Raw genomic sequence first — 16,955 nt, forward strand, 5'->3', positions numbered from 1 at the left:
TGTATGCATATGGAGAAAATATGAAAATAGTTATGTGACGATGATAGTAAGCTCCCCAATTTTTTTGTTCGTGTATTTTGTTTTAAAAACGAAACTGTTGCCCGGCAGGCCTGGCTCAGTGGTTGAGCATTGACCTATGAACCAGGCAGTCACAGTTCAGTTCCCCCCCATCAGGATGCCCGGGTTACAGGCTCGATCCCCAGTAGGGGGTGTGCAGGAGGCAGCAGTTTCTGTCTCATCACTGATGTTTCTATCTAGTCTATGGATGAGGAAATGTAGATACCAAAAGTAACTTTTCCAAAATCACATAGCTAGCTAAGTATCATAGCCAGGATTGGAAATTAGACAGTCAGTTCCTAAAGCCTAGATTAAGTCTTTCAGTTGGATTTGTAACGTAATAAGGCATTAAGAAAAAATAGGAATACAGTCTGAGTACCATCTGAAGAAGGTGTTTCCTGTTGCTGGGACTCTATAGGTTGGGAAAGCCTCGAAATAGGGAAGCTGCAGTAATTTAAGAAAGATATACATATAGGTGAGGGATTATTTGTAGAAAACTGGATCTACTCTAGTAAAAGCAGGAAGGGATTTACTACAGGATATTGACTAATTTACCAAGTTGTTCGGAGTGCTGAAGAAGCTTTGGATTAAGCTGGCAAAAATTACTCCTAAAACTATGGCATGAGATTGGTCATCAAGGAGCATCTCCCTTTTCTGCAATCACTTTCACTGCTTTAGAACCATGCTGCCACTACCATAGTCAGGAAACTCGCCTTGCCTTCTAGAATTCATACTAGCAAAAGAGGCAGCCCCATTCATTTTCAGTCTTTCAGTTACCTTGGAGCAGTGGTCGGCAAACTCATTAGTCAACAGAGCCAAATATCAACAGTACGACGATTGAAATTTCTTTTGAGAGCCAATTTTTTTAAAACTTAAACTTCTTCTAATGCCACTTCTTCAAAATAGACTCGCCCAGGCCATGGTATTTTGTGGAAGAGCCACACTCAAGGGGCCAAAGAGCCGCATGTGGCTCGCGAGCCGCGGTTTGCCATGGTAGGACACCAGGCCCTCTATTTGTGATCACATACACACAAACCCACAACTATGTTTGTCAGAAATAATAGAAGTAGCTCTCCTTCCACCTTCTGAATCTCATTCAAAGTATATGTAATTGGCTAAAGCTAAATTACTTCTGGAACTTTAACTGCAAGAGATTCTGGGAAATGTAATTTTTAGGTTTCTAGCCTCTGCAGTATGTTGAGTGCACACTAGAAAGAAAGTGGAATAGATGTTGAATATCAAACCAGTATTAGCAGTTCCGGGAAGCCTTGGACTGCTGTGTGCTGTTAGGGAGCAGGCATGAGAAGACTGAAAGAAGTTAAAGTGAGCTATTTAAAACTAAAACCAGTATGGCTCAGATTCTGTAGGGCACAGCCAAATTATTTCTTATTAATTACTAAAACGGTATTATTTTCTGCCCTTGGGATTAACTTGGAATAGCAGTTACTCTAAAGTGTTCCCAACTCCCATTAATGTTAATGAAAATTCTGTTCTTATGAAAGTTAGGGGATTCCTTGTAATAACCACCCGCCCAATAATTCCTTACTTTCCATAACATAGATGAAAACACAATAATGAATGTTTTAGTAAAAAACAAAACAAAACAAAACAAAAAAACAAAAAAAACTGAGATGGTAAATTTTTCAAAAGGAATTTTCTGTGTTATATTTTGATAATAGAGAAGCACACGGTTCTTATGCCAAAATGGTTAACAAGAATGAAAAACTGTATATTTTATTCATTACTAGGAAATTTCATAGCAAATCTCAAAGAAGCTTTAGGACATCAAGTAACCAGAATAAATTACCTTGGAGATTGGGGTATGCAGTTTGGTAAGTAAGTTTGAGATCTTATTTTTCATTTCACTGTTAAATTTAATATGTTTTAATATCATGTCACTTGGTCATCTGCACAGAATATAAGCAGAATCCCATTAGATAAAATAGTGTCTCCTACATTTTTTTTTCCTAGTTGCTCTTTTGCATAAATCTTGTATTCTATTTTTCAGAATAATTCTCACCACACAAGTAAGTTTGGCTGAGGATACTTCACACATTCAGAGAAACACCTGATAATCAGGACTCTTGTGGTTTTATTAACGAAAAATAGCTTATATTTGTGAGTTAAATGGAGGAGTATGTATACAGGGAAGAAGATAGGTCTAGCTATGTACACACTTGTCAACCACAGCCCTCCTGGGCCATTCTACGTGAAGGTTGATCTGTTTTTATATCCTGGGCCCATGGCCTAGAGGAAAAGAGGAGTGAGATCCAGACAGATGAGTGCCACAAATGATCTCAAATGTCAAGTTCAGTCAGAATCATTCCTAGCTCATATACACCAGCAATTAAGGTATAAGAAAGGCAAGATAAATGTAGTTGCTAAGGCGTTAAAGGACTGATAGCATGTGAAGTGCAAATTTTTAAAAATCTCTGCCAAAAATCCAACACCCTTTCTTGATAAAAACTCTCAACAAGGTGGGAATAGAAGGATCATACCCCAACATCATAAAAGCTATATATGATAAACCCACAGCTAACATCATACTCAATGGGCAAAAACTAAAACCATTTCCCCTAAGAACAGGAACAAGACAGGGATGCCCACTCTCACCACTCCTGTTTGACATAGTACTGGAAGTATTAGCCACTGCAATTAGACAAGAAGAAGAAATAAAAGGCATCCAAATTGGAAAAGAAGAAGTAAAGCTGTCCTTATTTGCAGATGACATGATATTGTACATAAAAAACCCAAAAGACTCCATTAAAACTAACAGACTTAATAAATGAATTCAGCAATGTAACAGGATACAAAATTAACGCCAAGAAATCTATGACATTTCTATACACCAACAGTGAACTTACAGAAAGAGAGACTAAAAAAGCAATCCCATTTTCCATCGCACCAAAAAAATTAAGATACTTAGGAATAAACCTAACCAAGGAGGTAAAAGACCTATACGCGGAAAACTATAGGACACTGAAAAAAGAGATAGAGGAAGATGTAAACAGATGGAAGAACATACCATGTTCATGGATTGGTAGAATCAACATCATTAAAATGTCTATACTACCCAAAGCAATCTATAGATTCAATGCACTGCCCATTAAAATACCAACGGCATATTTCACAGACCTAGAAAGAACTCTCCAAAAATTCATCTGGAATAAAAAAAGACCCTGAATAGCCACAGCAATCCTGAGAAAGAAGAATAAAGTAGGAGGGATCTCAATACCAGATTTCAAGCTGTATTACAAAGCCACTGTCCTCAAAACAGCCTGGTACTGGCACAAGAACAGACATATAGATCAATGGAATAGAATAGAGAATCCAGATATCGACCCAAACCAATATGCGCAATTAATATTTGACATAGGAGGCATGAGCATACAATGGAGTCAAGACAGTCTCTTCAATAAATGGTGTTGGGAAAATTGGACAGATACATGCAAAAAAATGAAACTAGATCACCAACTTACACCATACACAAAAATAAACTCGAAATGGTTACAGGGCTTAAATATAAGGTGGGAAACCATAAAAATACTAGCGGAATCCACAGGCAGCAAAATCTCAGACATATGCCAAAAGAACTTTTTCACTGATACTGCCCCTAGGGCAATGGAAGCCAAAGAGAAAATAAACAAATGGGACTACTTCAAAATAAAAAGCTTTTTCACAGCAAAAGAAACCATCAACAAAACAACAAGAAACCCCACTGTATGGGAGAACATATTTGCAAATGTTATCACTGATAAAGGTTTAATCTCCAACATCTACAGGCAGCTTATACAACTTAATAAAAGGAAGATAAATGATCCAATAAAATAATGGGCAACGGACCTAAATAGAATCTTTTCAAAAGAAGACAGAAGGAAGGCCAAGAGACGCATGAAAACATGCTCAAAGTCACTAATCATCCGAGAGATGCAAATCAAAACGACAATGCGATACTATCTCACACCTGTCAGAATGGCTATCATCAACAAATCAACAAACGACAAGTGTTGGCGAGGAAGCGGAGAAAAAGGAACCCTCGTGCACTGCTGGTGGGAATGCAGACTGGTGCAGCCACTGTGGAGAACAGTATGGAGTTTCCTCAAAAAACTGAAAATGGAACTCCCTTTTGACCCAGTAATCCCACTCCTGGGAATATATCCTAAGAAACTAGAAACACCAATCAGAAAGGATATATGCACACCTATGTTCATAGCAGCACAATTTACAATAGCTAAGATTTGGAAACAGCCTAAGTGCCCGTCAGCAGATGACTGGATCAGAAAACTATGGTACATCTACACAATGGAATACTATGCTGCCATAAAAAAAGAAGGAATTGCTACCATTTGTAGGCACCTGGATGGAATTAGAGAACATTATGCTAAGTGAAATAAGCCAGTCAATGAAAGAAAAATACCACATGATCTCACTCATTTGGGGATAATGAAAAACATTATAAACTGATGAACAATAAGATAGATACAGACGTAGAAAGCATCAAACAGACTGTCAAATTACAGCGGTAAGGTTAGGGAGAGGTGAGGGAATTAAGAGATCAACTGAAGGACTTATATGCATGCATATAAGAGTAACCAAAGGATGCAAAACATTGGGGGGTGAGGGCATGTATGGGAGTGGGGTGGGGGGGGGGCAATGGTAAGATATGTACACATATAATACCTTAATAAAAAAAAAATCTCTGCCAACTACTATGTTTGTTTTAAGATCTAGCCCTTATAGTGTCACCTCTAAAGCATTCTGACACCCAGACACACCCTTGCCAACCTTCTTGCATCACCAACTTCCTGTACCCAGCTCTATTCAAATAGGTTTCTGTCCTACTGTCTTCTTATTTTTGTCCTTCTCTCCCTGCTAAACAATATTTGTGAGTGTCCCCCCACCCCACGTCCCGCGTCGTTCAGGGTTCAGGTTCAGGGTTCGGGCTCTGGAGGAGGCCGCCCACAAATGAAAGAGACTAGAAAATATTAATTTGGAAATATTGGGGGCCAGGCGGGAGCCCAGTTCAAGAGGAAGGACTCTGCTTTGCTCTGGCCTGGCGATCCCTTTTATTCAGGTTTTGGGATACACCCATAGCCCTTAGGCAGGCAATTCCAATGATAGCCCATCAGCAAGGATTTACATAAGACTAAAAGGTGGAAGTTGCTTCAGCTCCCTTTGTTTCAACTAGACAGTGGGTGCTTGGCTCTGACCTTTGCCAGAGCCTTCAAGGTTAACCGGCCTTCTGGACTCCTTGTCCACCTCTCTCTGCTAGTGAAGGCAATGGGCAGCTTCCAACAAATATTTTTTTTTTGAGGGCATGAAGTATGTCTTAATTATTTTTGTATCCATAGTGCCTGGCACATAAGAGGCACTCAGAATGATGAATGACTGTCCTGGAAAGTATTTTACAATCCCAATCCAAGAGAAAGGCTAGGTAATATTTTAAAGTTTCTTTAAAGTGCAGTGTACACTGCTGGTTCTAAAGTTCACTGATAATAGTATGTTCCATATCTAGTGAAATGAAATCAAAGCTTTCAAAAGACAGACTTATCAGGACCTTCTCTTGTGAGTATTATACTTTCAGTTAATAAAAATCTTTTGTAGACCTTACAGTGGATAAATTTGAACCTGTTATTAGTGCCCTTGTATTCACTGTGGAGGAATCAGAAAACATGCCCTGCATTTTAAAAATCTATCTGTAGTTCACAACAGCTGGCAGAGGTTTAGGCTCTAGGCTCAATAGTCAGACTTAATAGATGGTGTCTACCTTATGTTAGTTTGACTGATTTAGGCATTTCACAGGCATTAGCAAATATGTGTTGATGATATTCATGGAATTTTAGCTGCAGGATTTTATTGTAGTTGTTTTTCTCTGAAGGACTACAGTGGTTAATGACCTGTTAACATTTCCATTATAACCGTCATTGTTGAAGAGTTTTAATTTTGGTTGTTTCAGCTATCCCCTATTGAAAGTTGGCAGGCATTCCTAGGCACAGAGGTTTTGAAAATATATTAGGTGAAATGTTAAATGGAATTGGCCTTTTCTTTTCCTATTTCTGTTTTTTAGAACACTGTGCATCTTTCCACATCCTGCTTACTCCCAAGACCTTGAATCACAATCATATTTGCTTTTGCTTGAAAGTGAATAGAGCTGGTACATATTTAATCATCCTTCTGGTACCTGTCTAAGCTCCAAAGTATTGTATATATAATGTGTCAGTAGCATCCCACTTTCTGTTGAGCCTATGTAGAAAAATGTACCCCAATTAGCAAAGCCCTGTAGCAGTAGCTCCTTTAGAGCTGAAGCTTGGTAATTGATACAATTGTAGAAACAGATGTTTTTTTAAATAATTAAACTACTTTTTATTGCTGTTGACCCCAGGCTGCAGATATCCTTTCAAACTGAAATTGTGATCATCTTTTAGCAAAATATTTTAGGAGTATAAATATTCACAGTCCATACTGGGCATTTTCATTGCTGGTTTATAAACTTTAATTACTATTTTAAAAAAATGTTTAAACTAATACTGTCACTGAATGCTGAACTTCCCACCAAAGATTACCCCCCCAAAAAATTATTGTCAAATGGCAAAAATACGGCCAGATAAAAGAATTTTGTTGCTTGGTTAGAGGGAAGTAACCAGGGGTGTTTTGAGTTTTATCTTTTATTGTTTTTATTATTAATTATTTGTGTAAGAAGTGATATTATAATATCCAGATAATTCCTACCTTTATTTTAACAGCTACAAGTTTAAAAAGAAAGTTTTGAAATCACTTGCCATCAGTTTGTTTTCACAAATTTTGAGTGCCCAGTGTCCAGCATCATGATGTTTTCCCCAGAGTTAGCTGCTCAACAAATGCTTCTTTTATGTTTGCTAGGGAGGTGTTGACCACTTGTTAGTACAAAGATAAATTACTTTTACCTCTGCCTTTGATGAGCTCATAGTCTATTGGTTTCTGTGAAGTTAATTTCAGTAACTCAATATATTGAATTTGTGATTCAATATATTGAATTTGACTGGTGTCGGTTTATGGGGTAGCAGAAGGTGATAGCATGTGTTTTGCAATATCCTAAGATACATAATTATGAGAGATTGATTTTTTTGTAGAACTATACCTGTTCCCTGCCATGACTGATCTCTACTGTTCCATTTTATAATGTTTTCATTTATGGATTATTGTGGTAGGTCTTCTGGGAACTGGCTTCCAACTGTTTGGCTATGAAGAAAAGCTCCAGTCCAATCCTTTGCAGCATCTTTTTGAAGTAAGTTGTCAATAAACAGTATTAGAAAATATTTCAATTTTTTTTTTTTTTTCAGAGTGCAATGCAGCTTGGTAACACATTTTTAACCCAGAGGTTTTAACAAATGTTCCTTAAAACAAGGAACCACAAAATTGAAAATGTTGCTTTTATTTTACTAGGGAGTTATTTTAATTTTCAAATCCAAGAGTTCTTTTATTACTATTTTAGTTGATTTGGGACACTAGTTCTCTAGGTATCAAATCTTCTTAGAATAAACACATAGGATAAAAATTTAATAATACAGAGAGAAATTTCTGAATTTTTGTCAGTTGTTATATACTTCAGCTTCCTTTTTTATTTTTTTAAATATATTTTTATTGATTTCAGAGAGGAAGGGAGAGCGAGAGATAGATAGAAACATCAATGCTGAGAAAGAATCATTGATTGGCTGCCTCCTGCAAACCCCACAATGGGGACTGAGCCCGCAACCCCGGCATGTGCCCTGACTGGGAATCCAACTGTGACCTCCTGGTTCATAGGTCGATGCTCAACCACTGAGCCACGCCAGCCAGGTACTGTAGCTTTGTTCATGGTAGTAACTATAATTTATTTAGACTTGAAAAAACATGAGATTATACTCTTTTTGCTCTTCTTCTGGTGTGGAAGAAAGGAGGTGTGTTTCTCTCTAACTTTATATGGCCTTTTTTTCATTTCTTTCAGCTCCTTTTCCTGGCTCTTGCCCAATGTGAAATTTTTTCTATTCTACTTCATTTAGTGCCTTCATTTCTCTGTCGTCAGTTCATCCCTAGAGTTCATTAATAAAACTCTTCCTGTCCAATTAATCTCCAAGGATGTGTTTCCTTTCATTGTCTCAGTTGTTATCTCTGCTATTTCTGGGCCTCACAAGAAGAAATACAGATACACCATCAGCCATGTTGGTGACGGACCACGGGCTCAGACTAAAGATGTTATGCCTGTGCTGTGTGTGAGGAAGAGTGGGTGCCAAAATATGCTTTATTCCTCTCCAGTGGTCGGCAAACTCATTAGTCAACAGAGCCAAATATCAACAGTACAACGATTGAAATTTCTTTGAGAGCCAAATTTTTTAAACTTAAACTTCTAACGCCACTTCTTCAAAATAGACTCGCCCAGGCCGTGGTATTTTATGGAAGAGCCACACTCAAGGAGCCAAAGAGCCGTATGTGGCTCGTGAGCTGCGGTTTGCTGACCACTGCTCTAGCCCAGTGGTTCTCAACCTTTCTAATGCCGCGACCCTTTAATACAGTTCCTCATGTTGTGGTGACCCCCAACCATAAAATTACTTTTGTTGCTACTTCATAACTGTAATTTTGCTACTGTTATGAATCGTAATGTAAATATCTGTGTTCTCAGCCGCTAGCAGGGTCGCCTAAGACCATCGGAAAACACAGATATTTATTTATTTAAAAAATATATTTTATTGATTTTTCACAGAGAGGAAGGAAGAGGGATAGAGAGTTAGAAACATCGATGAGAGAGAAACATCGATCAGCTGCCTCTTGCACACCCCCTACTGGGGATGTGCCCGCAACCAAGTTACGTGCCCTTGACCGGAATCGAACCTGGGACCTTTCAGTCCACAGGCTGACGCTCTATCCACTGAGCCAAACCGGTTTTGGCAAAACACAGATATTTACATTACGATTCATAACAGTAGCAAAATTACAGTTATGAAGTAGCAACGAAAGTAATTTTATGATTGGGGGTCACCACAACATGAGGAACTGTATTAAAGGGTCGCGGCATTAGAAAGGTTGAGACTAGCCAAAACTACCGAGAACATTTTGTTGGTTTTCTTTTTATTTTTTATTTTTATTGATTAAGGTATTACATACGTGTCCTTATCCCTCCATTACCCCCCACCCCCCATGCCCTCACCCCCTGGTGTCTGTGTCCATTGGTTATGCATACAAATCCTTTGGTTGATCTCTCCCCTTTACCCCCACCCTCCCCTACCTTCTCTCTGAGGTTTGAGCATCTGATGAATGCTTCTCAGTTTCTGGATCTTTTCTGTTCATCAGTTTATGTTGTTCATTATAATCCACAAATGAGTGAGATCATGTGCTATTTATCTTTCTCTCATTTTCTTTTTGTTAAATGGTTTTTCTCCTGCAGCTGGTTTTGTAGTTAAATTTCACAAAAACACATTCTAATTCTTGAAAATCTTTAAAGATTTGTAATTTCCTTCTGAGAGAATGCCTACACTGCACTTGAAATGCCTACATTTTTATATATAATATTAACCAAAATATTTTTTTCTCTCTCATTAAGAGTCTTATTGATAGGCAAGAGTTTTAAAAATTAATAATTCTTTATGGTTGTCTATAAATTAAGAATGTCACATTAATGCCTGAAATTTTTACTGCGTTATTTTATTAAACTTTGAATAATGGCGAGTATTTTTTACCACAAGCTTAGTGAACCTGTCATTTGATCCAGGCCCACAGAGACAACCCAGGGTGCAGAAAATACCAGCCTTGGAGACCTTGTGTCATTCAGAGAACATTTTTAAGAATCTTGAGTACAGTCCTAGCCAGTCTGGCTCAGGTTCAATTCTGGTCAAGGGCACGTACCTCAGTTGCAGGTTCGATCCCTGCCCAACCCAGGTCGGGAGGCAACCAATCCATGTGTCTTTATCATATTGCTGTTTCTCTGTCTTTCCTCCTCCCGTCCACTCTCTCTCTTTAAAAATCAATGGAAACATATCCCCAGGTGAGGATTAACGAACAAACAAAAAATAAAAAATGTTGTTCATCTTAAACAAATATTTCTTGGAAGAAAATTACTTAAAAAAAAAAAAAAAGAATTTTGAGTACAGCTTCACATGGGAGAGTAACTGTTCTCACCTTTCTTCCACCCCACACAAAAATTTTTATTGAATCCTGAAAATAGTAAATCTTTGTTGGCCGCAATGTTTTAAATATATTAGTAAAATCTGTTCTCAAACTCCATAGAAACCTAAACATGTGTTTCTTTCTATGTAGTTTAGTACAGCTTCCCGTCTTTTGAGACTCATAGGAAGGAGATCACGGGTCTGTGTTAGAGGTGACTAATTAATAGATCCACAGAAGGAAGAAAGGGGCAGGAGTATTCCTACGAATAACTAAAAACTCAAGGAACAATGGCTTTGCTTTCATTAAGTATCCTTTTATCTTGTAGGGGAGCATTACTTATGGACAAAAAGAGTGCAAGTCAAATACACCCACCTTGCTGTTTGTAGTAGAAGATAGAAATCCATTCGAGCACCCACTGCTCTCTTTCTCCTTCCTTTGCAGGACAGAGAAAATGCAGAGCCTAAAGTGACAACTTCCAGGTTATTTTAGCTTTGTGTTAATTCTTGCAGACCTAGATTTTATTTTAAAATTACAGTTGTCACTGTAGATTGCTTTCAACAACTTTTAGCATAAATGGATTTTTTCCCTTTTTAAAAGCTTTAAGCAAATATTATAAAATGATTTTATCCTGTTCCCAAAACAAACAAGCAAACAAACGAAAAACACACAAAAAAACTTGACCCGTGGTCTAACCTCTGGTTTTTTCCTTGTCAAATTGTAGTTGTAAGCTCTTCCTTCGAGAGGAAGGACTGTGTTTTCCTGATCTTTTATCCTCAGCCCCAAATGTTATGCCTTGCAGGAAATGTTTGAATGAATTTGGCCTTGCCCCTTTCTCTATCTTTCATTTAAGTTATGCAATATATCTTTCTGATGTATAGCTTCAGGAAAGGGCTAACTGTGGTAGGACACACTGATTACCATTTGTCAGATTCTAACTTACTTTGTTATGCAGTTTACTAATAAAGAACCCAAGGCCCAGACCCAGAATTCCAACACAGGTAATTTGGCTCCCAAGTGCACTATGTACTACACTGCCCTGCCCCCACTGGCACTATAAAGTACCTTTTTGAGCCATTTATTTCCATCGGTTGTAATTATTTATATAGCTTTTTTTTTTTTTCTTTCATTCTCAAATTGCTGTGGCAGGGATGCAATTAGTAACTTAGTTTTGGCAGTTTCAACCTCTGGCATATTTGTTCTGAATTTGGCTTAAGTCATTCAGTAGCATATTTTGTGTCCTACCTCCCTTTAAATTGCACCATGGTCAGTTTTCAGTGTTTCAGCCAGGTTGGAAATGATATTATAGAATAGTTTTAGCATTTCTTTTCTGTGATGAAAATATTTAACACCTTTGGTAATTTATATACTGCATTTCCATTTTTGTGCTCATTATTAGTTTTTCTCTGTATGTGTAGTCATTCTTTGCCAATGACATCTGGTTGTTTTGTACATAAAATTAGACCTTTGTAAGCCAACATTTGAAACTTTTTATTTTTTTCTAATTTGTTGTTCTAATTTGTTGTAACAAAATAGGGAAATGGTTTCGTAATAGTTTCTCCCCAGTGAATTGGCTGATGAGTTAACAAGCTAATGTATTTGCTGTTTAGAATTTGTACTGTTAATTCAAGGAAAACATTTGTGATAAATTTTGGAACACTTACAAAAAGACTTTCCGTTTATGTTGAAAAGTAATTTCTTATGATAAAAAGTTAACAAGTATTAAATCTATATCATGGGTATATAGGTGTCATTATTTTTGTTTCAATGATAATATTTAGAAGAAATTACTCAGGTTCCTCCTAGATTTAAACTTCTTGAATAGACCTGGACAACATCTAACACTGTACCTTTAGGAATATATATATAACATTTTTTTTCTTTTTCTTTATTTTGCTACAGAAGATTTAAAATTTGACTCATTGCATGCTACTTATTAATAGGGATTTTGATAACTATAGATATTCCTCTGAAATACTAGCAGCCTCTCACAAGAGTTAAAAATTATGTCAGTAAGTACACATTAGCTCTGTACCCTAGCTCTGGCAATTATAAAGGTAACAAAATATATTAAAACAGATAATATTTTTTATTTTAAAAAAATTATTTTGTTTATCAGTTTATTTTGTTCATTGGATTCCACAAGTGAGATCATGTGATACTTATCTTTTTCTGACTGGCTTATTTCATTTAACATAATACTTCCCAGGTCCATCCATGCTGTTGAAATAAGAGTTCTTTCTTTTTTACAGCCGCGTTGTATTCCATTGTATAAATGTACCACAGATTTTTTATCTGCTCACCTGCTAATGGGCACTTGGCCTGTTTCCAAATCTTAGCTATTATAAATTGAGCTGGTATGAACATAGGGGATGCATGTTCTGATTGGTTTTCTGGTTTCTTAGGATATATTCCTAGAAGTGGATCACTGGGTCAAATGGGAGTTTCATTTTTAATTTTTTGAGGGAACGCCATAGTGTTTTCCACAGTGGCTGCACCAGTCTGCATTCCCACCAGCAGTGTACTAGAGTTCCCTTTTTTTTTTCATATCCTCACCAATACTTGTCTTTTGTTGATGATAGCCATGCTGACAGATATGAGGTGATATCTCATTGTCATTTTAATTTATATCTTTCTGATGCTTAGTGACTTTGAGCATTTTTTCATGTCTCTTGGCCTTTTCTCTGTCCACTTTGGAGAAGTGTCTATTTAGGTCCTTTGCACATTTTTTAATTCGATTGTTTATCTTCCTTTTGTTAACTTGTATGAGTTCCTTATATATTTTGGAAATTAACCCCTTATCAGATGTATCATTGGCAAGTATGTTCTCTCATGCAGTGGACTCCTTTTTCATTTTGTTAATGGTTTCTTTTGCTTTAGTTCAATTTGTTTACTTTAGCCTTAGTTTCCTTTGCCCTAGGAGATGTATCGGTAAACATATTGCTACAAGAGTTGTCCAAGATTTTGCTGACTATGGCTTCTTCTAAGATTTTTATGGTTTCACAACTTATATTGTGAGTTTATTCTTGTGTATGGTATAAGTTAGTGGTCTAGTTTCATTATTTTGCATGTACCTGTACATTTTTCCCAGCACCATTTATTGACAAGACTGTCTTTACTCCATTATATGCTCTTGCCTCCTTTTCAAATATTAATTAAGCGTAATGGCTTGGGTCAATTTCTGGGTTCTCTGTTCTGTTCCATTGATCTTTATGCCTGTTCTTGTGCTAGTACCAGGCTGTTTTTAGTGGCTTTGTAGTATAACTTGATATCTGGTATTATGATTCCTCCAACTTTGTTTTTCTTTCTCAAGATTACTACTGCTATTCAGGGTCTTTGTTGGTTCCATATAAATTTTTATAGCATTTGTTCTAGATCTGTGAAATATGCCATTGGCATTTTAATAGGGATTGTATTGAATCTGTAGATTGCTTTGGGTAGTATGGACATTTTAATGATGTTGATTCTACCAATCCATGAACATGGTGTATTCTTCCATTTGTTTATATCTTTCTCTATCTCTTTTTTTTTTCAACATTCTGTAGTTTTCTGAGTACAAGTCTTTTACCTCCTTGGTTAAGTTTATTCCTAAGTATCGTAATTTTTGTGTTGTAAATGGAAGACAGCTGTGCTCAGCACTACACTGCAATTGCAAATGGGATTGTGGGGTTGTTGTTTTTCATTTTCTCTTCCTGAGAGTTCATTATTGGTGTATAAAAATGCCATCAATGCCATAATTTTGTATTCTGCTACGTTGCCAAATTCATTTATTGAATCTAGTAGTTTTTTGATGGATCTTTAGTGTTTTCTATGTACAATATCATGTTATCTGAAAATAATGATAGTTTTATTTTCTCCTTTCCAATTTGGATGCCTTTTATTTTATAAATTTTTTCGTCAGTTCAAAATGATCCCCATAATATTTTCTTTTTACCTGCCCCATTCTAAATGAATTTGAGGTAATTACAGTGATGGGCACTTTAAAAAGACACAGAAAGAGGATAATATATAATTGGAAAATCTCTTTATATAAAAGCATAATATGCAAATCGACTGGACAGCGGAACGACCAGTTGCTATGATGCGCACTGACCACCAGGGGCAGATGCTCAATGCAGGAGCTGCCCCAGCCCGCAGGCCCTGATCACCCAATGGGGGCCTGCCGGTCAGCCTCTCAATCCCTCCGCCCGGCCAGCAGGCTTCGATCGCCCGATGGGGAACAGAGAACCAGGATGGGTGGCAGTGGATGCGGGTGGTGCCAGGCCAAGGCGGTGCGAGCGGGGCCCCGATCACACTGCCGAGTACCCCACACACAGAGGGCAACTGGCTGCAGTGGGTGGGCTGGCTACCGGCAGCTGGGGAAGATCGGCCCTGATCACAGGCCAGGCCTAGGGACCCTACATGTGTATGAATTTTGTGCATCGGGCCTCTAGTAGTATATAAGAGATTTGACCCTAAGTTTCCCTGTATCAGTAGCAAAAATAAAAGTAAAAAATAGTAGTAAGTGAAAATATAGGGCAAGATCAAAACCAACTTGATGAGTGCTAATTTGATGAGTGATCTCATGATGCTCTCATTTTTTAATATGTGGAGGAAAAGTATCTATTCCTCAAGAGAGCATATTTTTTCTGGTGTTGAGTCCCAGAACAATTCCTCAAACTTAAGTAAAGAAGATAATTCAAGACTAAATTGATTCTAGACATATAAAGGATGATTTATGCAGTTAGAAATTTTTATTGTATAAGGAAATGAATTCAAAAGCTTTTTATTGGTTAGGTCGCATTACCTTTTTCAATGTGTTATGATTGATGTAAATTTTATTTGTTATAACAATATTATGCAAGAAAAAGCTCTTATATTGTAAGTCTAATTAAATCTAAACCCCACCATCACTTTTGAGAGTAGTGAGAGTCAAGTCATTGCTAGGGATTTCCCACCTCCCAAATCACACAGAGTTACCTAGACTCTTATGCACATCCCAGGAAGGGCATGGAAGCCTCTTCTTGGCCTCAGTCCACACTGGTCTTGACTGACATGCCCAGATCTACTGTACCAGTTAATATGCGGATTTTTTTCAATAGAGGGAGTTACTCATATGTTGACATTTGATATGTATGCTATTTTGTTGTATTAACAGCAAGCTTCACAACTTCATATATCAAATTTGCTGAAGGTGTTAACGTCATAGATATTTTTATGCTTAATAATGTCGAATTTCGTGCCAAAAAAAGCATTTGTGGGAAGTTTTAATTCATTATTTTGAAGAAAAGTGCTGCTGAATACTTTGGGAAGCTTATGGTGAACATGCTCCATCTCAAGATACTTGTGAACACTGGTTTAAACACTTTAAAAGTGATGATTTTGATGTGAAAGACAAAGAATGTCCACGTCAACCGAAAAAATTTGAAGACTAACAATTACAAGCATTATTGGATGAAGATGCGTGTCAAACTCAAAAACAACTTGCAGAAAGATTAAATGTTGCTCAGCAAACAATTTCTGATTGTTTACAAGCAATGGGAAAGATTTTAAAGGAAGGAAAATGGGTGCCATATCAACTGAACGAAAGACATGGAAAACCAAAAAGTCATCAGTAAAATGTTGCTTCAACGGCACGGAAGAAAGTCTCTTTTGCATCGAATTTTGACTGGCAATAAAAAGTGGATTTATTTTGAGAATCCCAAATGCACAAAATCATGGGTTGATCCACGTCAACCATCAACATCGACTGCAAGGCCAAATCACCTCAGAAAGAAGACAAATGCTCTGCATTTGGTGGGATCAGGAAGGTGTGTATTATGAGCTGCTAAAACCAGGTGAAACCATTAATACTGATCGCTACCGACAACAATCAATTTGAACCACACTTTGATCGTGAAACGACCAGAATGGGCCAGAAGACACGACAAAGTAATTTTGCTTCATGATAACGCACCATCACACACTTCAAAACCAGTTAAAGACACGTTAACAGTTCTTGCTTGCCTGGGAAATATTACCCACCTGCTGTATTCACCAGACCTTGCTCCTTCAGATTACCACTTGTTCCGATTGATGGCACATGCACTTCCTGAGCAGCACTTCAAAACGTACGAAGAAGTGGAAAATTGGGTCTCTGAATAGTTTGCCTCAAAACAAGAAAAGTTCTATTGGGACGGTATCCACAAATTACCTGAAAGATGGAGAAATGTGTAGTTAGTGATGGACATTACTTTGAATAAAGCACTTTTGATGTTTCTCTTGAAATTATCGTGTTTTCTTTGATTATAAAATCCACATTATTAACCAGTACACCTAGTAAGCCTACATAATGCTTTGCAGGCACACAGCTCTACTTGTGTGATGAGCTTCCAGCCTCTGTGTTAGGGATGCCGTGAACCTTTTTCTCTGAGTGCCTCTTGCCACCCCAGGGTCTGCTCAGTTTCTGCTATTCCTGGGAGACTTCCCATATCCCATCTTCAATCTAAACAATTCTTCCCTCTCTCTGGGAAGCCTCTTTGCTTCACCATTGCGCTTGGCAATCTTCCCCAAAGCCGCTTGAATTTCTCTCTTAACTCATGCTCTTCTGGAACAGCACTACAGCATCATCTCATTGTACTCTTAAGTGTTTTTAGAATGAGGATGGAAAGACCCAGCAAGGCCAGAGTACATGTTACTAGCTTAGTAATTATCCCACCCCATTGAAATGTGCAAAAAAACCCAGGTTTTTCAGCATGAAAAATGTTGTATTTATTAGGCACTAATGCATGATGATCTCAATAAGTTAATAATTATCACCCTTGATT

At 37.4% G+C, this 16,955-nt stretch overlaps 1 protein-coding gene across 2 annotated transcripts in view; it reads left to right on the top strand.

Annotated features, from left to right (window-relative positions):
• RARS2 (arginyl-tRNA synthetase 2, mitochondrial) overlaps nt 1-16,955 on the top strand; it is a 74,862-nt gene that overhangs the window by 32,056 nt on the left and 25,851 nt on the right. For both annotated transcript variants that reach the window (XM_080666911.1, XM_080666912.1), the window contains 2 exons: nt 1,806-1,889; nt 7,245-7,321. In XM_080666911.1, the coding sequence (XP_080523037.1) occupies nt 1,806-1,889; nt 7,245-7,321 (161 nt within the window). The remainder of the gene's footprint in view (nt 1-1,805; nt 1,890-7,244; nt 7,322-16,955) is intronic.

This window comes from Plecotus auritus (assembly GCF_963455305.1).
Source record: "Plecotus auritus genome assembly, chromosome: 4".
NCBI classification, from domain to species: Eukaryota; Metazoa; Chordata; class Mammalia; order Chiroptera; family Vespertilionidae; genus Plecotus; species Plecotus auritus.